This window comes from Silurus aristotelis, assembly GCF_946808225.1.
Source record: "Silurus aristotelis genome assembly, chromosome: 8".
Classification (NCBI taxonomy): Eukaryota; Metazoa; Chordata; class Actinopteri; order Siluriformes; family Siluridae; genus Silurus; species Silurus aristotelis.
Window position 1 is genome coordinate 12,960,175 of NC_139581.1, and position 27,182 is coordinate 12,987,356.

Consider the following 27,182-nt stretch of genomic DNA (forward strand, 5'->3'; position numbering starts at 1 on the left):
ATATGATGATAATGATGATACAATTTTCCTTATTATTATTATTATTATTATTATTATTATTATTATTATTATTATTATCATTATTATTAATAGTGGTGCTTAAAAACCATCACTATTGCAATCTTGCAGACTTCGTTAGAAATAATAATTTATTAGTAGTAGTAGTATTAGTAGTAGTATTCATTTGTAAACGACTTTAAAAAGAAGACATAGAGAAGAGAATAGAGAATAGAGAAGGCTTTAGTCAGATATCATGTGCCGCATGTGGCCCTGTAGCCGGACACACCCCTGGGCTAAACTGTTTAAACGCAGCTTTCTCGTAAAATCTTCTCGCGATATTACCCGAGAATCTCGTGCCGCAAGCTGCTGGTTCTGTATTTAATTTCAGCTAACGTATTCACGCTTGTTAGATACCGACTGTCGGAATGTTTACCTGAATGATTTCGCATCGCTGAACCCATCTGGCGCTTCTACAGGGTACCTTAACATCCATTTCAGCGTAAGGGAGGCTGGGAAGACCACCATTTAGTTTCTGATTGTGTTTTTGGTCAGCATGTGGTCAAATAAAGACGTCGACGCTAACGCCAATGATCTGGTGAGCACAGGAGATGACACTTTAGACAAACTGGTTAATCAGTGGATCATCTGGGACCAGGTTGGTGTTGATTTTTTATCTGATTTTTATCTGATTTCATCTGATATTTTTTTTTATCTGATTTCTCTTTTTTCCCCATTACATGTATAAGATAAGGGATTTGGGTCTGACTTGGTGGGCATCCTTTATAACGTGTTCTAGTTTGCTTATAATTGAATTTTTATTTTTATTTTCATGTGTTATCAGGGGTTATAGGGATGACACAGCATAATTGGTATAAAAGTGAGTGAAATGAAGTTTCAGAGCTCCAAAAGAGCTGAAAGAGCTCAAATAAAATGAAGTGCGTGTTGAATTTGTGCTGTCTGCAGCATTTTCTGTACAGTACAGGAAAGTACAATGTGTACCAGTCTAAGGCTCCTAATACACTTTTATTCTTTATGTTTGCATACATGCAGTATAAACATGATAAACGTTATAAACTTTTATAACGTTTAAATACATTTCGATTTCAGTGAAATTACATCTGATGATGATGTAAAGGTCAGCCTTACTAATATAGTATATGACATCAGTCACTTTCTATTAATGTTCTTTCTCACCAGGGGCCAGGATTTTTATATGGCTTTTGGCTGTTGTTTTATTGCAGTAAAAAAAGCTCTGCTTTTGAATTCTGATGGCACATACATGTGCAAAGACTTTCTTTGGGTTTCAATAATTGAAAAAAAGGTGTAATTTGATGTGAAAGTGGCTTCCGGTCACTGAAATATAAACGTCTGTTTCTTAATCCCCAGCTAAATTCAACACAATAGGTTATTATTGATATGCACATGGAGGCTATTCATCAGACTTTTAAATTAGTCTGCAGTCTAAATTCTGCTGCATGGGAATACATCTGCTGCAGCTCATTTGATGTTAAATGAATGCATTCACACACACTGGGTGCAAGATGAAGGTCTAGGTCATCAAGCAAACTATTAGCAATTGCGTAAAGGATTTTTGAGAAAACAGCATTTAACTAGTCATACATTACATACTTATATTTATTGAAATCAATGAAGTGACAGCACAGGTGTCTACTAGATCTGTCTGCAACTTTCATGCCATAATTTAATGTTACCCCAGACATAACCGGTGAATGTACTTGAATCTGCAATTGTGCAGATTATATTTTGACATTAAAATGTCTTGTTAAAGGAATGCTCATTAGATGTTCACATAGTCATACACAACTTTTACAGTCTGTTTGAAATTTGTCACATTTTTTAACTCAAATAAGCTCAAGTGATCTCTTGTGTCATCTGTCGCCATGTTTCTGTACCTGAGGATTATTGGAGATTTAGTTTCAGATTTTATTCTTAAAATGTGTTTAAGATTTACAACTAGAAATGTATTACATTTTGTATTATTATTATTATTATTATTGGCCTGATATGAAGGGAAAATAGAGTAATCAATATATAAATATAATCTGATTAAGCACATTTTATTATTCTGCACCAAACAGGAGGAAAAAGCAAAATTGTTTGTTTAAATTATTATTAACAGATTTGCATGCTGTCCCCATGCTACAGGCCGAGTGTTCCATACATAACATACATAAGATAGCTGACTGTATAAGTCAGTGTCTGAATAGTTGAGTACTGTATACTGTATTTAGTACTGCAGCCATATTGTGTCATGTTAAATGTCATGTAGACCCAAGGTGAGATATGCAATGCAGCTCTTTGAGATGTAGAAGCAGCTGCACATTTAGTCTATTATGGGCTCATATCTCTATTTTTGAAGTAAATCTCTGGAGGGGTCCTAAGCATAGACACAATAGTATAGTATCGCAATGACTTATATCAAACCTTGTACAGCCGAAAATATAAATAATATGCTAACCTTCCACCCCTTTCTGTGACAGTCTCTTTGACTCTCTCTCTATCTCTGTCTGCCACCACATATTTATTTTTCTTGTGGCTTTGCTTTGTTTATACTTGACTTATAGTTTGCATTTCATTTAAGTTACATAAATAGATATTGTGGGAATTTGTCTTATTTATACAATTAAGGCTTTTATGATAATATTATTTCTTATGAGAATATAAAAAAAATAAACAGTAAATTTTTCCGTAAAGAGAAGCTTTAAAACTAATCTTAGATTGTAGTATCTATTTTTTTGCTGGAGACTAATACACAAACCTGGTCATATTCTTCAAGGTTATATATAACTGATTGAATGTACTGATATTAGATCTGCACTGTTATTTCAACTGTATTTTATTTTTAGCTGGCTGTATTTTGTTAGCTTTGCTTTGACATTCTTACTGTACAGTCTGTTCATAGTCCCAACATTACTGGCCTTCTGCTCTAAGCTTTATAATAAACAAAGGTTATGTAAAATGTCTTTGTTGCCCACTGTAGGCATGAAGTTTTCAGGTTAAAAGGGAAATAAGTTCAGTGATTCACTTATCATTGTAGAAAATCCTCTAAACAGCCTATTTTTGTTAGGACCAACTGTTAAATGATATATGTGCTTTTTATGCTGTTGGTAGAATGCAGCCACACAGGCACAGATTAAAAGCCTGGTCCAGGAAGCTCGTGTAGAAGAACTCAGGAGGAGGCTGTGCTCAAGGATGACCTTTGGAACAGCTGGACTAAGAGCAGCTATGGGTGCTGGATTTTCCCGTGTGAATGATCTTACTGTTATCCAGTCAACACAGGTTCGAAATAGACATATAGACTGTGTTTTTATATATATATATATATATATATCAGCTATGTGCATATTATATATGTATAATGAGTACGCCCCTCACATTTCAGCAACCATTTTGGTATATCTTCTTAAAGAACAATGCTATAGAATGAAACTTATATATTTTAGAGTAGTCAATGTGCAGCTTTTATGCAGTACAGATTTACTGCCCTCTAAAAATAACTCAACATAAGTGTCAACAATGGTGCTCACACAAAATATTATCATTGGGTACTGCCTTAATCCTTCTGGGCATGGAATTTACCAGAGCTGCACAGGTTGTTGCTGGGATCCTCTTCCGCTCCACCATAATGACATCACATAGCTACCCCACAGGTAATCAATAAGGTTCAGGTCTGGAGACATACTTGGCCACTCCATCAACTTCACCTTCAGCATCCTTAGTAAGGCAGTTGTCACCTTGGTGGTGATTTTGGGGTCGTTATCATGTTGGAAAACTGCTGTTCGGCCCAGTTTCTGAATGGGAGGGTATCATGTTCTGCATCAGAATGTTAAAGTACATGTTGGAATCCATGTTTTTTTCCCTCAATGAACTGCAGCTCCCCAGTACCAGCAACACTCATGAAGCCCCAGACCATGATGCTACCATCACCATACTTGACTGTAGGCAAGATGTAATTGTCTTGGTTCTCCTCACCAGGGCGTCACCACACATGCTGGACACCATCTAAGCCAAACAGGTTTATCATCAGACCACAGGACATGGTTACAGCAATTCATGCTCTTGAACAGGTTGTTGTTAGCAAACTGTTTGTGGGCTTTCTATTGAGCCAGCTTCAGAAAAGGTTTCCTTCTGGGACGAAGGTCATGCAAACCGACTTGTTGCAGTGTAGTGTATGGTCTGAGCACTGACAAGTGGACCTTCTGCTTCTGCAACATCTAAAGCAATGCGGGCAGCACTCATGCGTCCGTTTTTTTAACTCAGTTTCTGCACCTGACGCACAGAACGAGGACTCAACTTCTTTAAGCGACCCTTGTGAGACCTGTTCCTGAGTGGGACCCATCTTGGAAAACCTCTGTATGACCCTGGTCACTGTACTGTAACTTAGTTTCAGGGCGTTGCTGATCTTCTGATAGCCTAGGCCATGTTTGTGGAGAGCAACAAATCTAATTCTAAATCCTTAGAGGGTTCTTTGCTATAAGGTGCCATGTTAAACATCCAGTGGCCCGTATGAGAGAATTGTACTCAAAGCACCAAATTTTAACTGCTTAAATACAAGATACTCAAATTTGTATGGTTCTGTCAAACAGACAAAAACATGAAAATGGTGAATAGGATGTAGCTTTGTATATTTACAGGATGTACAGCTGTTATCACTTAGGGTGTACTCACTTTTGTTGCCAGATATTTACACAATAACGGCTGTATGTTAAGTTATTTTAAGAGGACAGTAAATCTGTACTGCTATACAAGTTGCACATTGACTACACTAAAATATCTCTGTTTTATTTTTATAGTATTGTCCCTTGAGAAGATATTTTAAAATGGTTGCTGAAATGTGAGGGGTGTTCTATATATATACATAAATACATAGACACATGCACATTTCTAAAACATTTAAACTGTTACTATAGTGTTATTACTTCACTCTTTAAAGGCATAAATAGTATAATACAAGGAGTTGAATACAGTTATAGTATTGGTCTGGAGCTTTGGCAGGAAGAAAGTCTGGTGATGTCTATAGGTTTCAGACATTTTATGCCTGGCTATATTTTAGCAATATAGTATGCAGTCCAATACAATAGGTTTCTATGCAATGAAAAACTAATGCGCAAACAAATGCAATATCATTTACAAAAAGTACAGTTTAACATTACGTAAATCTATTTGATCTAAGCTATATAATTGCAGTTTCTATTTTTGCATTTTGCATAAAATTTATTGACTGATTTTAATTTTATAGTTTTTATTTTATGTGTCCACTGATGAAGGATCACTCTTGTTTTTAAATTTGATTAATAGTGTCAACTGTGTTTTTAAAATGTGGTAAATCTTCGACCTTTCCTTTTTTAGCCTGAATATGAATGTTCTTTATATCCATGTCGCATACCTAAAATGTCTTTTTAAATTTCATTATAGGGGATGTATGTATACTTGACTAAATGTTTCCCTGATCTGAGAAGCAGAGGTTTGGTGGTTGGATACGACACACGGGCACAGGAGTATAGTGGCTGCACGAGTGAACGGTAGGCAACTATGCAAACATTCAAACTTTTCTGTTTTTTAACTATAGGTGTTAGTTTATGTTTATTATGTTTTTTTTTATGCTATAGTTATTAATTTGAGCATTATTCACAATGACATTTGAATACCCTTTAATGGCCAGAACTCATGACTTAATTCAGGACAGTTTGGTAGAGAAGTAAACTGATCAGTGCAATTTCTGATTAATATGACCTTTGTCATTCTAATGGCCAACTATGTAATGGATTATACAGAAATTCTGAAAGCTAAATAGTGTTAGAATGGCATCACATGAATTTAGCTGGTGTCAGCTGGATTTAAAGTATAAAACAGTATGTTATCTTTAGTCAAAGCTGCAATTTCTGATTCTGTGGTTGTGAGTGGTGCCTTTAAAGAATGTTTCTTACTTTCTGTGGAACAGACCTATAAAGAACACTTTATAGTATGATGTATTATGACTGTTTATTTTGATCGCTAGCTAGTGTTAAAATAATGATCTTATGCACACATAAAAACATTCGATAGCATTACACATAGCAAGGAACCAACATAGGCTGGTCGGACAGCCAGTATACAAATGTTCCATGTAAGTGATTGGCAATGTGGGGATCAAACACTGCTGGATGTGCAATTCAAAATACACAATTTACAACATAGTTGTGTTAATTTTTTCTTCATTGGTTTCTGTTTTTTCTTTTTTTTTTTGCAGGCTTGCAAGTTTGACTGCAGCGGTGATGCTCAGCAAGGATATTCCAGTTTATCTGTTTTCAACATATGTGCCTACACCATTTGTGGTAAGACACTGTTTTAAAAATAAATTTGTTTTGATTTGTATGTAAAATGCAAAGTCTACTTAATACTTATACTTATAATTTTTACTTTTACTGAATAATTTAACCTTGGCAGCCCTATGCTGTGAAGAAATACGGAGCTGCTGCAGGTATAATGATCACTGCCTCTCACAACAGAAAGGAGGATAATGGATACAAGGTAAACTGTGGTCCTTACTCAGTAAATGTCAACGTCAACGTATTAAAAGCATTTTATCTATAAAGACATCAATAAACACAATTTTTTAATGTTTTTTATCTTACTATACTATATATACTATACTGTATAATTTACTACAAGTATACTTTATTGTTAAAAAGAATACACTGACCAGGCATAACATAATGACATTATAATTTTATAATGAAGTGAATAACACTGATTAGCTCTTTATCATAGCACCTCTTAGTGGGTGAGATATATTTATACAGCAAATGAACATTTTGTCTTTCAAGTTGATTTGTTAGAAGCAGAAAAAATGTGCAAGTGTAAGAATTAAAACAAGTTTGACAAGGGCCAAATTGTGATGGCTAGACAACTGGGTCAGAGCATCTCAAACATTGCAGCTCTTGTGGGGTTTTTCCGGTCTGCAGTGGTCAGTATCTATTAAAAGTGGTCCAAATAAGGAACAGTGGTGAACCGGCGACAGGGTCGTGGGCGGACTTGTTGATGCACGTGGGGAGTGAAGGCTGGTCCGGGTGGTCTGATCTAACTGATGAGCTACTATAGCTCAAATTGCTGAAGAGGTTAATGCTGTTAATGCTTGACCGGTCAGAACTGTTTTGGCAGCCAAAGGAGGATGAACACAATATTAGGCAGGTGGTCATGCCTGATCAGTGGCCATACATTTATGCCTGGTCAGTGTGTTAATTTTTATATATATAAACTTTGCTATTCCAATTCCTTGTATGGTGCATATTCATGTGTTATAAATGTGTGTATGGTCAGAGTATGAGGTGGTTTTGTATTAATTTATTCATTTTTACAGGTATACTGGGAGAATGGAGCACAGATTTCTTCACCACATGATAAGGAGATCCTGCGTTGTATAGAACAAAATGCAGAGCCCTGGCCTGATTCTTGGAATCAAGACCTAATTAAGAGCAGCTCATTAAGGACTGATCCATTGAAAGACATTTGCTGCTGGTACATGGAGGAGCTGAGTACACTCTGCTTCCACAGGTACTGCTTAACACCACTGCTAAAAGAAAAGAAAAGGTATTATATGTAGTATGTAGTTATTAATTATTATTATTCATTTTATTATTATTATTTGTAGAGAGCTCAACACAAAGACTCCTTTGAAGTTTGTGCATTCATCCTTTCATGGAGTTGGACATGCCTATGTCCAGAAGGCATTTCAGGCATTTGGCTTTCTGCCCCCTATCCCTGTACCAGAACAGATGAATCCAGATCCAAATTTCTCCACTGTCAGCTGCCCTAACCCTGAAGAGGGAGAGTCCATTTTGGTGAGAACATAAAATGAAGATAAGATATTTATAGTTACAAATTATTTATTCAGAAGCATAAATTATACCATACAGTTGTAAACAAGAAAATGTTTTAACACCTCAACATCTGTAAAAGGCTTTAGTCTCTCAGCCTATCTGTAAAAAAAAAAAAATCATGCTACAAATACTTTTGGTATTAGTACTTCACTATTTTTCTGACAACTTTTTACTTTCACTCAAATTTTTTTACACAAATATCTATACTTTATACAAAACGGACTCGTTACATTTGTTTTAATCTATTAGGTTAAGATGAAAAAATATTGATAATTTCACCAATTTCCTGTTATTGTGCCGTTTTTTCAATCTACCACTGGTGTATCATTCCCTGTCTCGCAAATTCCACAGACGTAGTCTAGATACAATGAGCATGGCAACAAAAGGTCAGGGGTTAACAGGAATGAGACGGAGGGAGTCAGTGATGTAAACATGTTTGAGAACAGAGACATTCCTGACCATCATATTTTCTCTGCTTGTGTTCTATATGGTGGATTTTCAGCCTGGATACATTCATTAAGTAACACAATTTGAAATTCGTTTTAAATTGATATATTAATTAGGGCTGTCAGCAAATTCATTTTAACAGCAGTTATTTTTATTGACGTGCGATTAATTAAACGCACATTTCTGTTTGACCATTTTTTATAAAAAATATAAATAAATATAAAAAAGGCTAAATAAAAACCTTCAGTGCAACACATGTTTATTATCGACTTCCTTTCTATACTCAGATATGAAACAATCATTTTTTTAATCAGTAAACATTTGTTTTACTAATGCGGCAAGTCTCAAATCAGCACCAAAATCCACCATATGGGGCACATCTGGCAAATGCAATGCACTTTGGGGTCGACAAATGCACCGGCATGTTTTGTGGCATTTTTTTCCTCATAACGGTAAAACGAATGGGATTTGTACAGATAAAAGCAATACATCATTCGAATCTATAAAGGATCTACTTTTATTTGTATACACTCATAATAACAACAAAATAAAAGCTTTTGTAAAATAAAAAAACAAACAGGGTGCGCTGTCTGCCGTTTCTGTCATCTCTCTTCACAGACACATAAATAAAACAACCCGAAATGCCTACTTTTAATTAAACCAATTCGCAAAACAAATATTCTGTGCTGATTTCGTCTGTATGAAAGTTAGAAGAGGTACAGTTTCTTCGGTATCACCTTATTAACTGTCCGTGTGGAAACATAGCAATAATAGCACTAATAAAAAACATACATTTGCATAAAGCATTCATATTCATCCATGCCCATGTTAAAAACGTGAAAAGTATTTCAAAACATGATCATCTGTACCTACTTAAGTGAATGATGTGTGTACTTTTGACACCTCTGGAACTTCAGCCAGTATAAAATCACAACTGTAAATGTACCCATAAAACTGGCATCGGCCGATTGTGCTGCAAATTAGACTGATAGTTAAGCAGGCCTATCTGACACACCAAGCCGTTTTTGTACGTTCTGGGCTTGCATGAGTTTCCAATATCAGCAGGTGGCAGTAATAAAATATATTCCGCATCCAAACAGGGTAACCGGAAAAGCTAACAAGCATTGTTTCCACCAGCCGCGATCATCACTAACAGATTTGTGCAGTTTTTCCAATCATGTCTGCTAAGTTGCAAAGACAAAAGCAAGAATGACAAGTGCGTTCCAATTTTTTTCTCTTGTGCTAATTCGCTAAGTTAAATAGCTCGGAGTTCTCTTTCTTGCCGACGAGCTCAGCTGCTGCTTAACATGCAGAATCGTCAAAAAACTGCTGCCGCCGTCCAACTAGGGCCTACAGTGCGGAAAAAACAACAACGATGACAGACACTCAAAAACCACTGCCATTCCCCGATGCCCGACACTCAGCTTGGCGTGTCCTGGGATTTAAGTTCTTATCATTCCTTTTTTTAATCTAGCTTTATATATTTTATTGGTTAAATATGATGCTGTTTGTGGAGAGAGAGTGAGAAGAAGATTTAGAGAGAGAATGAGAGTAAGTGTTTAGAGAGAGAAAAAGAGTGTTTGGAACTGTATTTTTAGCAAATCTTTAACCAGCTGTAGTTATATAAATGTTTCATTTAAGCAATTTTTTGTATCACGTCTTATTAAAATACTATTAGATTTTATGAGAAGGGGGATAAAGAAAATCGTTCAAACATATCAGAATCAAATATCGGCCATCGGATGCCGTGATCTCGAAATATCGTCATCGTCCAGAGAAAAACCCAGATCGGTCGACCTCGAATTATTACAATACACAATCATTCCAAAATACTAATGATAACATTCTGTACTTTTCCTTTTTTTAATATAAATTGATATATAGCTAAATCAGAAATTTCATAATGTCCAGTGTCCTTTTCTTCTTCTTCTTTCGGCTGCTCCCGTTAGGGGTTGCCACTGCGAGTCACAAAGTGTCCTGTTACTGTATAAATATGATGCTACTTCATTAAACCTATTTTTTACCAGATTTAGTATTTATAGCACATCTTACAATATCATGTTGAAATAATTCACTTCCAGGAGCTGTCTCTTCGTCTTGCTGAGAGAGAGGGAGCGAGGATTGTGCTGGCAACAGACCCTGATGCTGATCGTTTGGCTGTTGCAGAGCATTGTGACAAGTCAGTCATTCTTGGATTTAGGCATGCAAACAGAAAATTAAGATTTCAACTAATAGATAGTATACTTCATTTTGTGCTTCTTAATTCTGCTTTTAATATCTCATTACTAATCCAATCTATTTAAACTATTCATCTTGACATTAAACCATAAAGATTTGGTCTTCAGTGAAGCAAAGCAGTTGCTCAAAGTAAAATTTTTAATCCGATCTATGTAACTAGCATCTATAACATCAACTTATCCTAGAGAACCTACAGAAAGGCCACAATTAAACATTATTGTAAGGATGGATTTGCCAATAGGCCTACAGGGCACAGGCACAGAGAGTCAGGGGGCCCTGAAGACAGAGCTTCTGTGTCAATTTATAAGTCATACTGATAAATTATAAGTCACACTTATAAATTAGAGGTCCATAAGTCCCCTTGAAAAACCGAATGCTTGGCCTACGCAATAGTTTTAAAGCTCTCGCCAGAAACAAACCATCATTATGCACCTTCAATTTGAGTGTCACTTTGGTTTTTTGTAGGACTTTGGGTGCTGAACCCTATAATTATTAATATTATATAGTATGGATTTGCAAATTGAAGCTGAGGTAAGGGCTCTGTATAGGCCAATCGAATTATTCCATACCGACCTGCAGACCATGTTTTAAGGCACTTTGCTTTGTGCATACGCGCATAGTCATGATGGATGAAAATGAAAGCTACAGTACACAAAAACATTCTATATACTTGCACTTCTAACTGGTCTGGTAAAGACCCACATGGGTGTGATTGGCAGCTGGTCACATACTTTTAGCCATGTAGTCAACAAACTAACATTTCCAAATACCAATATTTTTGTGGGGCAGATATAGCTGGAAAGTTTTTACTGGGAATGAGCTGGCTGCATTGCTGGGCTGGTGGATGCTATTTAACTGGAAGGAGACTCACCCAGATCCAGCAGAAATTGAGAACGTCTACATGCTTGCCACTGCAGTCTCCTCCAGAATACTCAAGACCATGGCAGAGATGGAGGGCTTCCAATTTGAGGTTGGTGAAAACTATAAAGTAAAGCTAATGTCAGAGATGAAGAAAACCTTCTAATTTTGTCTTGAGTCCATGTGTGATGGGCAGTGGCAGGCCATGCATTTGGTACCCGGGCCTTCAGTGGTGACTTACTTGACTCAATCCACCTCCTAATACCACCACTATCATGCCGCAATTATAGAAACCATCAATACTGTACAAAAACGCAATATAACACTGGGTGGCATTACAGAGAGAGAGACATTTCACATATGGAGGGTGAATACCATTTTACTAAAGCAAGAAACCCAGTTAAGACTTAAAACCTCTACACTACAACCGCAACTGTGCACTAATATATATATATATATATATAATTACATTTGAGTTAGCCCTTTTTATGCCTATGGAGGAAGAGAAATTGATTTGGTTTCGGTCATACTTAAAATACATTTTGGAAAAAAAAAGCTAGACATCATGAGGAGAGGTCGGCCAAAAAGCTAGCTAGCTTGTCTCAGCCTGGGAAAGTGTTTGTTCTCCACTTCCAGACCAGTGAGTACGTGCAGTACCACTGGCTTACAGCCTCTAAAGAGCGGTGCAAATTATGAGTCTGCATCTCTGGTGAGTAGGTTTTATTTATTTTTTATGTTTTTGTCATGTTATTGTGTATATATATAAACAAATACAATGAGGAAAAAAAGTAGATGAACACCCTGCTATTTTGCAAGTTCTCCCACTTAGAAATCATGGAGGGGTCTGAAATTGTCATCGTAGGAGCATGTCCACTGTGAGAGACATAATCTAAAAAAAAAAAATCCAGAAATCACAATGTATGATTTTTTAACTATTTATTTGTATGATACAGCTGCAAATAAGTATTTGAACACCTGAGAAAGTCAATGTTAATATTTGGTACAGTAGCCTTTGTTTGCAATTACAGAGGTCAAACGTTTCCTGTAGTTTTTCACCAGGTTTGCACACACTGCAGGAGGGATTTTGGCCCACTCCTCCACACAGATCTTCTCTAGATCAGTCAAGTTTCTGTGCTGTCGCTGAGAAACACGGAGTTTATTGGGTTTAGGTCTGGAGACTGGCTAGGCCATGCCAGAACCTTGATATGCTTCTTACAGAGCCACTCCTTGGTTATCCTGGCTGTGTGCTTCGGGTCATTGTCATGTTGGAAGACCCAGCCTCGACCCATCTTCACCCAAAATCTCGCAATACATGGCCCCGGTCATCCTCTCCTTAATACAGTGCAGTCGCCCTGTCCCATGTGCAGAAAAACACCCTCAAAGCATGATGCTACCACCCCCATGCTTCACAGTAGGGATGGTTTTCTTGGGATGGTACTCATCATTCTTCTTTCTCCAAACACGTTTAGTGGAATTATGACCCAAAAGTTCTATTTTGGTCTCATCTGACCACGTGACTTTCTCCCATGACTCCTCTGGATCTTCCAAATGGTCATTGGCCAACTTAAGACGTGCCTGGACATGTGCTGGTTTAAGCAGGGGGACCTTCCGTGCCATGCATGATTTCAAACCATGACGTCTTAGTGTATTACCAACAGTAACCTTGGAAACGGTGGTCCCAGCTCTTTTCAGGTCATTGACCAGCTCCTCCCGTTTAGTTCTGGGCTGATTTCTCACCTTCCTTAGGATCACTGAGACCCCACGAGGTGGGATCTTGCATGGAGCCCCAGTCCGAGGGAGATTGACAGTCATGTTTAGCTTCTTCCATTTTCTAATGATTGCTCCAACAGTGGACCTTTTTTCACCAAGCTGCTTGGCAATTTCCCCGTAGCCCTTTCCAGCCTTGTGGAGGTGTACAATTTTGTCTCTAGTGTCTTTGGACAGCTCTTTGGTCTTGGCCATGTTAGTAGTTGGATTCTTACTGATTGTATGGGGTGGACAGGTGTCTTTATGCAGCTAACGACCTCAAACAGGTGCATCTAATTTAGGATAATAAATGTAGTGGAGGTGGACATTTTAAAGGCAGACTAACAGGTCTTTGAGGGTCAGAATTCTAGCTGATAGACAGGTGTTCAAATACTTATTTGCAGCTGTATCATACAAATAAATAGTTAAAAATCATATATTGTGATTTCTGGAATTTTTTATTTTTTATTTTTGTAGATTATGTCTCTCACAGTGGACATGCACCTACGATGACAATTTCAGACCCCTCTATGATTTCTAAGTGGGAGAACTTGCAAAATAGCAGGGTGTTCAAATACTTATTTTCCTCACTGTACTTTTCCAGGCTAAGACAAGCTAGCTAGCTTCGGGGTTGCTCGACCTCTCCTCACGATGTCTAGCTTTTTTTTCCAAAATGTATTTTAAGTATGACCGAAACCAAATTAATTTCTCTTCCTCCGTAGGCATAAAAAAGGCTAACTCAGATGAATTCACTTGGCAGTACAAGTTTCCCTCTGACCAACTAATGAGAGGACAGAAAAATGCTGACAATATTCTAATATTGGTGAATTTGAAATCTGATTTGTTAAAGAAACAAAGCTATTTCTAAAATAGATGATGGAAGACTTTGAAGGCTCTGGGCAGATTAGATTGACATGGCAGCACATAGAGGCTGAAATCTGATTGGACATATAATCTAACATCCACATACTGGAATCAGTGCAGCCAAGAGAAACACAACGAAATGAAGAGAATAAACTGTTGGGAATAAATTAATACAATTTAATGGAACAAATATTAGAATTTAGGTTGTAAATGTAGGTCAGTGCTTCTGATAGGCAAGCAGGGAGGCTTTGCTGGCCCTGACCGCCCGCCACTGATGATGGGTAACTTCCACATCCACTGGGGCATATTGCCTTCAGTGTATGTATATTTTCATATAAATTTACACCTCGCACAATGCCCTGCATTTGGCTCTGTTTCAATTTCTTGTGTATTCTTGTATTACTCACCATATTACTGCCAATTGTTGTGTTGGTAAGGCACACACTCATAGTTATATAACTGCAATTATATATGTATAGTTCCAACAGTTCAGTTCCAGCACCCTTCGTAATGTTAAAAAAAGGTAAAAAGCTGTGAGAGACTAACTGAATTGCAGTTATTTTAGGAACATTAAACATATATAGATTAAATACGTATTTGTTAAATGTATGCACTTTTGTCGATTGAAAGGCTGCCTGTGTCCTGTTCCATTTGTCCTGTTTGACGTTTCACCATCTCAGGAAACACTACCAGGCTTCAAATGGATTGGAAATAAAATCCACGAGTTAGCTAAAACAGGAAAGGAGGTCATTTTTTCCTTCGAGGAGTCCATTGGTAAGTAGACATGCAATACTGAAACCAAATACCTATAAAGCCTGAAGTATATTTACCATATTTCACTTGATCATGTAATATCTTTGTTGTTAGTAGTTCAACAGTAAAAGAATATTGATTCACCAACAAACATGTCTTTGTTCCTACAGTCCCTTTTGATGTTATAAAAATAATACCAGGGTCAAATGTTAAAAGGATGTACTAAGTATATAATAATAACAAAATAACAAAATCTGCTATAAGTAGTTTTAAGTAAACTTAATATGTTTATCACTGTGGTCTTAACCTGAGAATTTTCGAGCACGTAACTTGTTTAGTATAGTACTTTAGTTTCAGGTCCTATATAAATTGCTCTGATCATTTTGAAATTTTAATTGCATGACATGATTGAAATGATTGTTGTTGGGTTAAAATGAATGCTTTAAACAATATTCACACAATTATTTAAATTATGCTTTTTTTTGTATTTTTTTTAAATGAGATAATGTTATGTCCGGTATAAAACTTAAGTTAATGTTTCCGGATTATTTAAATATAATAATAATAATAATAATAATAATAATAATAATAATAATAATAATAATAATAATAACTATTATTATTATTATTATTATTATTATTATTATTATTATTATTATTATATTTAAATAATCCGGAAACATTAACTTAAGTTTTATACCGGACATAACATTATCTCATTTAAAAAAAATACAAAAAAAAGCATAATTTAAATAATTGTGTGAATATTGTTTAAAGCATTCATTTTAATTAATATTATTATTATTATATAAACTCTACGGTATCTAGTATCAAATCTCCTGTACACAGTAATCCTTTTTTCCATGTCTAGTACAAATACCTAATATTGTAAGATATCCTGAGATTTTAAAACTGCTAATTAATTGTTTAGCATGGGGCAGGTTTAAGTAAGAGCAAGGGCAATGTCTACACACACATTCTTGTTACAGTAACTACTCTCGCGTGATATAAATGCCCCTGTTTTAATGAAACATTAAGAATTATTAATCACTAGTTGCACCACTAGATGTCAGCATTGAACTACTAATTCTACACTTAGGCACGCATTTATATTTTTTATGCTGGATGGTGGCTGATCACAAGAGGTGAAGTATTTGACACAGTAACATGTTCTGCCAGTATTACACATCAGACTAATTTCATAAGTTTCTGTATAAAATTGTTGACAAGAAAGAAAGAAAAATATATGAATTTTAGGTAAAGAATTAATAATTAAATGCTGACATCTGGTATAATGAGGGGAGAAACTTTTGACCCATTGTAAATCGGATATATTAAACAAAAGATGCAAAAGCTGAGCTGTTCTCCTTTTATCGAAAAAGTATACACATTCATTTAACAATACAGTAATGAATGGTGTCACAAAATGTGTGTTTTTTTTTTTTTGTTTGTTTCACTGTCTTTAGTTTGTTTGTCTACAACTGCAATTGTGTCTATTTTACTTAACTTTTGTGCTTGTGTTTGGCACCAGGCTTTCTGTGTGGGAGAATGGTCCTTGACAAGGATGGAGTTAGTGCTGCTGTAGTTGTTGCTGAGATGGCAGTGTATTTGAATACAAAGAATATAACACTTTACCAGCAACTTCAAAACATCTATGAAATGTGAGTCTTGCTCCTTTTTTCAAAATGATTTACTTATGTTGAGTTTGCTTTCCAAGAACATGTTTATTGAACTATAAAAAATAATGCAGTACAAATAAAATGCAGTCTACTATATATAATCAGAGTTACCCAATTAATCCTGTTTTTTTTGGGTAATCAAGCAATATGCATTTCTTTGAACATAATTATTAAATCTCTAATCCACTAAGGCAAAGGTTTTGATATGCGATTCATTTTGATTTAAAATGCAAAATGTGGCTATTTGTGTGAACAAACTAACAAACTTTTTCACTGTTTTTGTTCCAGTTATGGCTACCACATTTCCAGAACTTCCTATGTTATCTGCAATGACCCCCCAACTGTGAAAAGAATATTTAAACGTTTGCGCAACTTTGAAAGTGAAGGCGTTTACCCAAAGAAGTGTGGAGGATACAGCATTACACACATCAGAGATGTGACTACAGGTTATGACAGCAGCAAACCTGACAGAAAATGTGTATGTATACTCTTTATATTTTAATGTATGATACAGGGTATGGCGTTTTCTCAAAAATATCTTCAAGATGCACCTTCTAATCCAGTCTGCTTAGATGAACATTTTAAACATACATATGGGTAAGAGGCAATCATCACTGCAGATTAATGCAAATTTTTATTTGATGCATTGTTTGATAATGAAATGTTGTAGCCCTCACAGATAACAATCCAATTAAACACATATTTTCTTTGCATTGTTTTCTACACAAACCTGTCATTTGTAGATCTTAGAAATGGAAGGTCTTATTGTATATATTACAAATACCGAATGTATATAAATTTGCAAATTCCTAAAGATAGCATATTAACAGATAATACATTTACAGTTGTTTTTGAGCGATCTATGCTAAACCCAAAATAATAATATATACTTGTAGCACCTGCTATCGCAGAGGTTTTTAGCTGTAATTCTGGTAGTGCCACACAAGTAAGCGCTGCATTTATAATATATGTATGTGGGGAGTAGAATACAGGAAAAAGATGTTCAGAACATTGTGTTCAAAGGACTGGTGAGGAGAACCCATGCATTAGAAATGTTGTGAATCTGTGTTTGCATGTCATATTTACTTAGGTTCTACCACTGTCCAAAAGCAGCCAAATGGTCACATTCACATTTCTGAATGGAATCGTTGCCACCCTTAGGACTAGCGGGACAGAGCCTAAAATCAAGTACTACACCGAATTCTGTGCACCACCAGGAAAAAGGTAAATGTCTATAAGGGTCTTCCCAAACTGTGTGCACTTTTATTTTTTCTTCTTCTTTCGGCTTCTCCCATTAGGGGTCACCACAGCAGATCATCCGTCTCCATACCCTCCCCTGTCCTCTACATCTGCCTCTTTCAAACCAACGCACTTTTATTTCTAAAATAAGGAATTTTTCAGACTTAATTTATACACTATATTGCCAAATGTTTGCGGACACCTGGTCATAAGTATGTTTTGTGCTGTTTAAGCATCACATTCCACATTTAGTCCCAATTTGCTCTTAAAATTTTCTCCACTTTTTTGACAAGATGCTCCACTAGATTTTGAGAGTGTGCTTTTGAAAATGTGTGTTCATCAGCCACAAGGGTGTTAGTGAAGTCAGGTACTGATGTGGGTGGGGGGGGACCTGGGGTGTAGTTAGTGTTCCAATTCATCTCAAAGGTGTTTAGTCTGGTTGAGATCAGAGCTCTATTGCAGGCCCCTCAAGATACTTCAATAAGCCATGTAAACCATATCTTCATGGAGCTCTCTTTGTGCACAGGGGCATTGCCATGCTGGAACTGGTTTGGGTTTCCAAGTTCAAGTTAACGCAAAGTTTTATTATAGCACATCTAAAGACATCCTATACAATTGTGTGCCTTCAGCTTTGAGGTAACAGTTTGGAAAAGAACCACACATGGCAGGAAAGGTCAGGTGACCCAATACTTTTGTCCACATAGTGTAAATACAGTATATGCAGTTTGCATCTCTGATGCAATTGTTGTCTTTTCTTATTTTGGTTTATTTATTTATGAATTTTTTTTGAGGGAGTAAAAGACTTCTCTAACAAACAAACCAATTAAAATAATAAATTTTATTATATTTCAAGAGATATCTCAAGTCTTGAAGAGGATTTAAGTAAGGTGACATCTACTCTGCTGGAGGAGTTCCTGGAACCTGAGAAGAACAATCTGATCCACAGATCAATATAGCTGTGTCATAGCAGGAGCAGTCAAGCAGGCATCTTTGTGGGTTCATTTATTCTTAATGTAATGTTAATGCCTGATATGATATATCTTACTATGAAATGATGTTCAGCTTTAATTATTTTGTTATTGCAAAGGTCTTAAGAGGTGAACCATTACAGCAACAAGCATGCCTCTTTCCGCTTTATGATTTATGTATCCTGACTACTAGTGTAATTCTCCTTAAATGTCACTTTACTCAGTAAACAAGGCTTTATCTATGTCTTAAAATTAGTTATCAGAAAGAAACAAATCAGTTTTTTTTAATATGTCAGTTTCTGTGTTCTAAAGTAGTGTCCTTTGGTCATCCCCAACCTTTCACCAGAATGCTGCACTGAGAATTCATTGATTGCTAACATTTATACAAACTACTGCATTGCATATTTCTGTTATATAGGTAAATAAACATACAGATGTGATTACATTGTCCCAAATTCTGTTATAAACGGTCAAAATTATTCTACAGCTAAGGCCAACATCATCCCAGATGCTGTTTGTGACATTTTGGTGAGATTAGTAATTCTTGGACAGGAAAGATCTTAATTTCATTTGACACTTTTTTTTGTAGAATATAAATTCTTAAACAATTCAGAAAAAGGGAAGGCACCAAAAGATGCTGTGCTTGCAGCTCACATTTTTTTAATTTCACATTTGTTCATTATTTGATTATTTATAATGGTGTTCTCTGAAGTTTTATGTTCTTTGTGTATGTGTGATGTACAGTAGTTCATAAGACTTTTGCTGCTTTCAATGTACTGAATTTTCTTTTGTAGTATTCAGATTGCACTACAGATCTCTATTTTTTTTAAATACATATTGCCAAGAGATGTTGATAGGATGAATATTTATTTTGTGTAACTTTACATTACACCTATGGGCAGAAGCATATGAAAAGAACATGTTGTACATCACTAAGAAAGAAGATTTTCATTATGCTTTTATTTTATAGATGAGTACAAATAAGTTCAACTGTAGTAAATCTCCAAATATATATAATATATTCCATTTGTTCCATTTACCAATTACATTTCTGCCTAAGTGAATTGTATTGAATTAAAAATATACAAATCACACTGGAGTCAGTGTTGCTGTTTTCTTTTTTTGTACAAACTCATCAGAATCACATTTTGTCCTAAAACTTTACCTTCATGTACTCAAAACTGTTTGTTTTTCTAATTGCTAAATAAATTGTCAAAATAAATCTACAACTAAGCCCAAATGCTAAACATAATCAGTATATTGTATTCCATTGCTAATATTTACATTTTATTTTATTTATAATATTTTATACACTTTGTTATACAATTAAAAAAAAAAAAAAAAAAAAAAAAACTTAGTAAGCAAAGTCAGAAGTTTTTAATTTAGAATTATTAACAGTGTTGTAAACATTTTATGTTTGTGTTTGTATATTCTAACACACGCCTTATTTAAGATTATTAAATTAATTTTTATTCCATATATTAATGCATTAGAAGGGGCGGCACAACAAGAAATTCTGTACTCAAGATATTGTGCAAAGGTTTTTGTCTTTTACCACTATACAGTAACAAGCACACATTGCATCAAACACAAGGGATATAGTGAAGTTAGCCAGAGTTATTAAATGTGGCAGGCAAGTCTAAAGTTTCTCAGTGTTGTTTCCACACAAGGGCAGTCGTATCGTTGGTGGAGTTGCAATTTTTGTCTCATATAAGAAGAGCCAATTGATGTCAGGGATTCACCCTGCCACGCCCCCCTCTGTAGCTGTCAGGGATTCACCCTGCCACGCCCCCCTCGATAGCAGTCACGCTGCTTCCCAAGATTACCGACAGCTGTGGCTCATGAAAGATCAGACTACATAAACTCACGTTCTTGAGTCACAGGCTGTCGGTCGTTGTATTGTCATGCAGGTAAATCGCGTGGCTGCTCAAACGCCAAGATTCACCGCTGGCTATTTCTCCGAACTCCATTTCCTTATTGAAGTACTCATTGCCGAAAGCTTTACTTGCATTGGGATTAGGCGTTTGACATTCGCGCTCATAGTGGATACTTCGTTACGAGCGGATGTCTGGGTTTGCTTTTGTTTTCATTGGTGTATGAGTTTTGTTTTTTGCACCTTAATAAAGAACATGATTGGACTTTATCTGCTTCCGCGTCTGCAGCCTGACAATTGAAAACAAGCAATTTCAACACCTTCAGTTGTGTCATAATTTGTGTTATTCTAGGGGCTTCACCGCCCCGAGATTCTAGCATTGTCCATCTGTATATTTCGAGCCAAGAGGGTGAACCTGAGGAAGGAGATGCTAGTGATGTGAAATTCTTCAAATAAAACCATGTGAAGAATTGTATGTGTGTGTGTGTATGTATATATATATATATATATATATATATATATATATATATATATATATATATATATACACCTATATACCTTACATTATACCTATAGGTGTATATATATATATATATATACACCTATATACCTTACATTATACCTATAGGTGGAAAGCATATGAAAAAAAGTATTTATATAAAATACATCATTAAGAAATAATATTTCCTTCATGCTTTTATTCTATAGATAAGTACAAATATATTATATTTGTTTCATTCACCATTAAAATTATTTTGAATTAAAGAAATAACTATGCAGTCAGTGTTAGTGTTTGGTTTTTTTTTTTTACAAAATCCTTGGAAGCACTTTTATGTCAAATCTTTTCTCTTATGTGGTCAAAATACGTTCTTCACTGCACTCCTCTCAAGACAATCTGATTTCTAGACATAAGAATTTCATTTAACTTTTGAATATTTTTAAATATGAAACATTTAGCAAGTGCAGATTGTGTAAGATTATTATGATTGTTTTAAGATTTGTTAAATTCATGTACAAACCCGATTCCAAAAAGTTGGGACACTGTACAAATTGTGAATAAAAAAGGAATGCAATAATTTACAAATCTCAAACATATTTTATATTTTATTCACAATAGAATATAGATATCAAATGTTGAAAGTGAGACATTTTGAAATGTCATGCCAAATATTGGCTAATTGTGGATTTATGTACATATAAAAACTGGAAAACTGTTCTGTGGTCAGACGAATCAAAATTTGAAGTTCTTTTTGGAAAACTGGGACGACATGTCATCCGGACTAAAGAGGGTAAGGACAACCCGAGTTGTTATCGGCAGTCAGTTCAGAAGCTTGCATCTCTGATGGTATGGGGTTGCATGGGTGCGTGTGGCATGGGCAGCTTACACATCTGGAAGATGCGATAAAAAAAGACCTAAGACAGTTGAGCAACTAGAAGCCTGTAATAGACAAGAATGGGACAACATTCCTATTCTTAAACTTAAGAAACTTGTCTGTTTAGTCCCCAGACGTTTGCAGACAGTTACAAAAAGGAGGGTATGCCACACAGTGGTAAACATGGCCTTGTCCCATCTTTTTTGAGATGTGTTGATGCCATGAAATAAAAAATCAACTTACTTTTCCCATAAAATGATATACAGTGAGGAAAATAAGTATTTGAACACCCTGCTATTTTGCAAGTTCTTCCATTTAGAAATCATGGAGGGGTCTGAAATTGTCATCGTAGGTGCATGTCCACTGTGAGAGACATAATCTAAAAAAAAAATCCAGAAATCACAATGTATGATTTTTAAACTATTTATTTGTATGATACAGCTGCAAATAAGTATTTGCATATATAGCAGTCGCCCTGTCCCATGTGCAGAAAAACACCCCCAAAGCATGATGCTACCACCACCATGCTTCACAGTAGGGATGGTGTTCTTGGGATGGTACTCGTCATTCTTCTTCCTCCAAACACATTTAGTGGAATTATGACCCAAAAGTTCTATTTTGGTCTCATCTGACCACATGACTTTCTCCCATGACTCCTCTGGATCTTCCAAATGGTCATTGGCAAACTTAAGACATGCCTGGACATGTGCTGGTTTAAGCAGGGGAATCTTCCATGCCATGCATGATTTCAAACCATGACGTCTTCGTGTATTACCAACAGTAACCTTGGAAACGGTGGTCTCAGCTCTTTTCAGGTCATTGACCAGCTCCTCCCGTGTAGTTCTGGGCTGATTTCTCACCTTCCTTAGGATCATTAAAACCCTATGGTGGGATCTTGCATGGAGCCCCAGTCCGAGGGAGATTGACAGTCATGTTTAGCTTCTTCCATTTTCGAATGACTGCTCCAACAGTGGACCTTTTTCACCAAACTGCTTGGCAATTTCCCCGTAGCCCTTTCCAGCCTTGTGGAGGTGTACAATTTTGTCTCTAGTGTCTTTGGACAGCTCTTTGGTCTTGGCCATGTTAGTAGTTGGATTCTTACTGATTGTATGGGGTGGACAGGTGTCTTTATGCAGCTAACGACCTCAAACAGGTGCATCTAATTTAGGATAATAAATGTAGTGGAGGTGGACATTTTAAAGGCAGACTAACAGGTCTTTGAGGGTCAGAATTCTAGCTGATAGACAGGTGTTCAAATACTTATTTGCAGCTGTATCATACAAATAAATAGTTTAAAAATCATATATTGTGATTTCTGGATTTTTTTTTAGATTATGTCTTTCACAGTGGACATGCACCTATGATGACAATTTCAGACCCCTCCATGATTTCTAAGTAGGAGACCTTGCAAAATAGCAGAACACATTCAGATATTGGTATGGTAATTCATGCAGCTGTATTCTTCTTCCGGCTGCTCCCTTTAGGGGTCGCCACAGCGGATCATCTGTCTCCTTACTACTCTGTCCTCTACATCTGCCTTTCAAACCAACTACCTGCATCCAGCATTGATAGTGTTATTTTTAATGTTACAATGTTGACAAAATATTGGATTTAAATTCTGTATGATTTCCTCAGTTGGAATGTTTTTATTTTCCTTTTTTTTTGCAGGACACCCACCCACACACCCATCCACACACATCCTTTAAAGAGATACAGATTAAAGATTTCACTTACCCACTTCGACAACTTTTGGATTTTTTAAAAGTTTTTCGGTAGTTTGATTTCAGATTCTCATGATTAATATCTTCCAGTGTTCAGTAATGACAAAATACAGTCAATAATGTTTTATGTTGCAATAAATTGAGTATGTTGACAAACAGCAAGCAATGATTTTGGTAATGATTTTACTTGGTAACTACTGTGTTACAAGAGAGTTTTTCATGATTTGTCATATTTTAAGACAGAATAGATAATGATGACAATCTTCTTTAGTAGCTCTGGTTTTAAAATATTTTCCATCCATCCATCCATCCATCCATCTTCTCCCGCTTATCCGATGCCGGGTCGCGGGGGCAGCAGTCTAAGCAAAGATGCCCAGACTTCCCTCTCCCTAGACACTTCTTCCAGCTCTTCCGGGGGGACACCAAGGCGTTCCCAGGCCAGCCGGGAGACATAGTCTCTCCAGCGTGTCCTAGATCTTCCCCGGGGTCTCCTCCCAGTGGGACGCGCCCGGAACACCTTCCCAGGAAGGCGTCCAGGAGGCATCCGGAACAGATGCCCGAGCCACCTCAGCTGACCCCTCTCGATGTGGAGGAGCAGCGGATCTACTCCGAGCTCCTCCCGAGTGACTAAGCTTCTCACCCTATCTCTAAGGGATCGCCCAGCCACCCTGCGGAGGAAGCACATTTCGGCCGCCTGTATCCGGGATCTTGTCCTTTCGGTCATGACCCAGAGCTCATGACCATAGGTGAGAGTAGGAACGTAGACTGACCGGTAAATCGAAAGTTTCGCCTTGCGGCTCAGCTCCTTCTTCACCACGACAGACCGGTACATCGACCGCATTACTGCAGAAGCTGCACCGATCCGTCTGTCAATCTCCCGTTCCACCCTTCCCTCACTCGTGAACAAAACCCCAAGATACTTAAACTCCTCCACTTGCGGCAGGAACTCCCCACCAACCTGAAGTGGGCAAGCCACCCTTTTCCGACTGAGGACCATGGCCTCGGATTTGGAGGTGCTGATTCTCATCCCAGCCGCTTCACACTCGGCTGCAAACCGTCCCAGTGCATGCTGAAGGTCCTGGTCTGATGAAGCCAACACGACAACATCATCTGCAAAGAGCAAAGACGAAATCGTGTCGTCACCAAACCGGACACCCTCCGACCCCTGGCTGCGCCTAGAAATTCTGTCCATAAAAATTATGAACAGAACCGGTGACAAAGGGCAGCCCTGCCGGAGTCCAACATGCACCGGGAACAAGTCTGACTTACTGCCGGCAATGCGAACCAAGCTCCTGCTTCGGTCATACAGGGACCGGACAGCCCTTAGTAAAGGGCCCCCGACCCCATACTCCCGGAGCACCCTCCACAGGCCGCCGCGAGGGACACAGTCGAATGCCTTTTCCAAATCCACAAAGCACATGTGGACTGGTTGGGCAAACTCCCATGAACCCTCCAGCACCCTGTAGAGGGTATAGAGCTGGTCCAGTGTTCCACGGCCTGGACGAAAACCACATTGTTCCTCCTGAATCCGAGGTTCTACTATCGGCCGTATTCTCCTCTCCAGTACCCTGGCATAGACTTTCCCAGGTAGGCTGAGAAGTGTGATCCCCCTATAGTTGGAACACACCCTCCGGTCCCCCTTCTTAAAAAGAGGGACCACCACCCCGGTCTGCCATTCCAGAGGCACTGTCCCCGACCGCCACGCGATGCTGCAGAGGCGTGTCAGCCAAGACAGCCCCACAACATCCAGAGACTTGAGGTACTCAGGGCGGATCTCATCCACCCCCGGTGCCCTGCCACCGAGGAGTTTCTTTACTACCTCGGTGACTTCAGCTTGGGTGATGGACGAGTCCGCCTCTGAGCCCTCAGCCTCTGCTTCCTCAATGGAAGATGTGACGGCGGGATTGAGGAGATCCTCGAAGTATTCCTTCCACCGTCCAACGACATCCCCAGTTGAGGTCAACAGCTCCCCACCTCTACTGTAAACAGCATTGGTGGGGCACTGCTTTCCCCTCCTGAGGCGCCGGACGGTTTGCCAGAATCTCTTCGAGGCCAGCCGATAGTCCTTCTCCATGGCCTCACCGAGCTCCTCCCAGGCCCGAGTTTTTGCCTCGATAACCACCCGGGCTGCAGTTCGCTTGGCCTGCCGGTACCCGTCAGCTGCCTCAGGAGTCCCACAAGCCAACCAGGCCAGGTAGGACTCCTTCTTCAGCTTGACGGCATCCCTTACTTCCGGTTTTAAAAAGACATGCTAAGAGGATCGGGCAGCAGTCGAAGGTGGAGGCCTCGACAACCCGATCCCTGGACACGGAAGCTAGCTCTAGGGACGTGGAAAATATTTTCATACAAATAAAAAAAAAAAACTTTATAAAATTTATAAAAGTTTATAAAATAATTAACAAGCAAGTTTTAATTTAATTAGACTAAATCAACTGCTTGGAATAATAATAATATTATTATTTTAAGACATTTTGTCTTTTTCTAGCACCAAGATATGTTTTCCTATTTCAATAAATGTTACCAAGTGTAATTATCTTACTGAACTGGCAAATAATTGAACTTGATACTAGTCTGTATCTTCTTAAATTATCCAGTTATATTTTAAATTGAAGGAAAAACCTTTACAAATTAAAATGGATTAACAAAAAACAACAACAAAAAAAAACTCTACAGTCCATGACTCGAGTCTAATGTGAGTTATGCACTTTTGCAGCTAAATTAAATCTGTGTAATGTGATTTATGACAATAATAGCAAATGCAGTTTCAGAATTCAGACAGTAAGGAAAGAAAGAAAGACAAAACACTTCCCTAACTCTCTCACCAAAAGCAGGGAGGAAACCCACACTCAACAGAAATGGCAGCCACACCCTTAATACTGGTGAACAAGACAACACTCTTATGCACATATATTAACAACTGTATAATACAGTGAGTATTTACAATAAGCTAAGCAAACTTCAAATAGCACAAGGGCAAACCCAAAGTCAGAATGGGTGTGGGCCAATCACGGGTTATCACAAGATATGGAAAAGAATAACAAAACAACGAAGGGAGTTTATGATTCCCGCTATCGACCTGACTTTATAGGTTGCCTCCTGTTGATGTCATTTACTGGAGGTGGGTGCAGGTAAGTCTCGGGATGACACTTGCAGAAATAAAACACACACCGCAAACAAATACAACCCACAAAATACTAAGGGTTGTAACATTTATAGAGTAAAATTTACAGAGTTACTTTTTTAAAAGCAAGGTAGGGTGGCGGATTCTAGTGTTGTTCAATTAAAAACTTAATAAAAAGAACACCTTTTCAAGTTAAAGTGCAAAGAACCTTTTTCTTTCCCTGAATTTCCCTGAAGAAGTCTTTTTGCTGTGTTGCTTTCCCTGTGTTCTGCTTTCCCTGTGCTAAAGATTTTAAGCAGATACTGCCTTCAAAATATCCACAGTACTTCCATCACACCACACCATCAAAAAAGAGAAAGAACAAGTGTACCTAAACACTATGTACAGATAAAAGATTGAAATTTATAAGTGAAAAAAAAAAT

The 27,182-nt window shown here is 37.3% G+C and overlaps 1 protein-coding gene across 2 annotated transcripts; it reads left to right on the top strand.

Moving 5' to 3' along the window:
- The first annotated feature begins 266 nt into the window (after positions 1-266).
- Positions 267-19,769, top strand: pgm2l1 (phosphoglucomutase 2-like 1). 2 transcript variants are annotated; one of them, XR_014534680.1, is made up of 14 exons: positions 267-655; positions 3,133-3,300; positions 5,437-5,543; positions 6,251-6,335; positions 6,448-6,531; positions 7,361-7,554; positions 7,652-7,841; positions 10,409-10,506; positions 11,355-11,535; positions 14,714-14,807; positions 16,318-16,447; positions 16,754-16,943; positions 17,556-18,142; positions 18,341-19,769. XR_014534680.1 is itself a non-coding variant. In XM_083548399.1 (14 exons), the coding sequence occupies exons 1-14, from the start codon at positions 554-556 to the stop codon at positions 18,658-18,660; spliced, it is 1,860 nt and encodes a 619-aa protein (XP_083404525.1). In that variant the 5' UTR covers positions 267-553; the 3' UTR covers positions 18,661-19,769. The 2 variants fall into 2 exon arrangements, 1 of the variants encoding a protein (XP_083404525.1); XM_083548399.1 differs by having other exon boundaries at positions 17,556-17,689; positions 18,558-19,769.
- Positions 19,770-27,182: the final 7,413 nt, after the last annotated feature.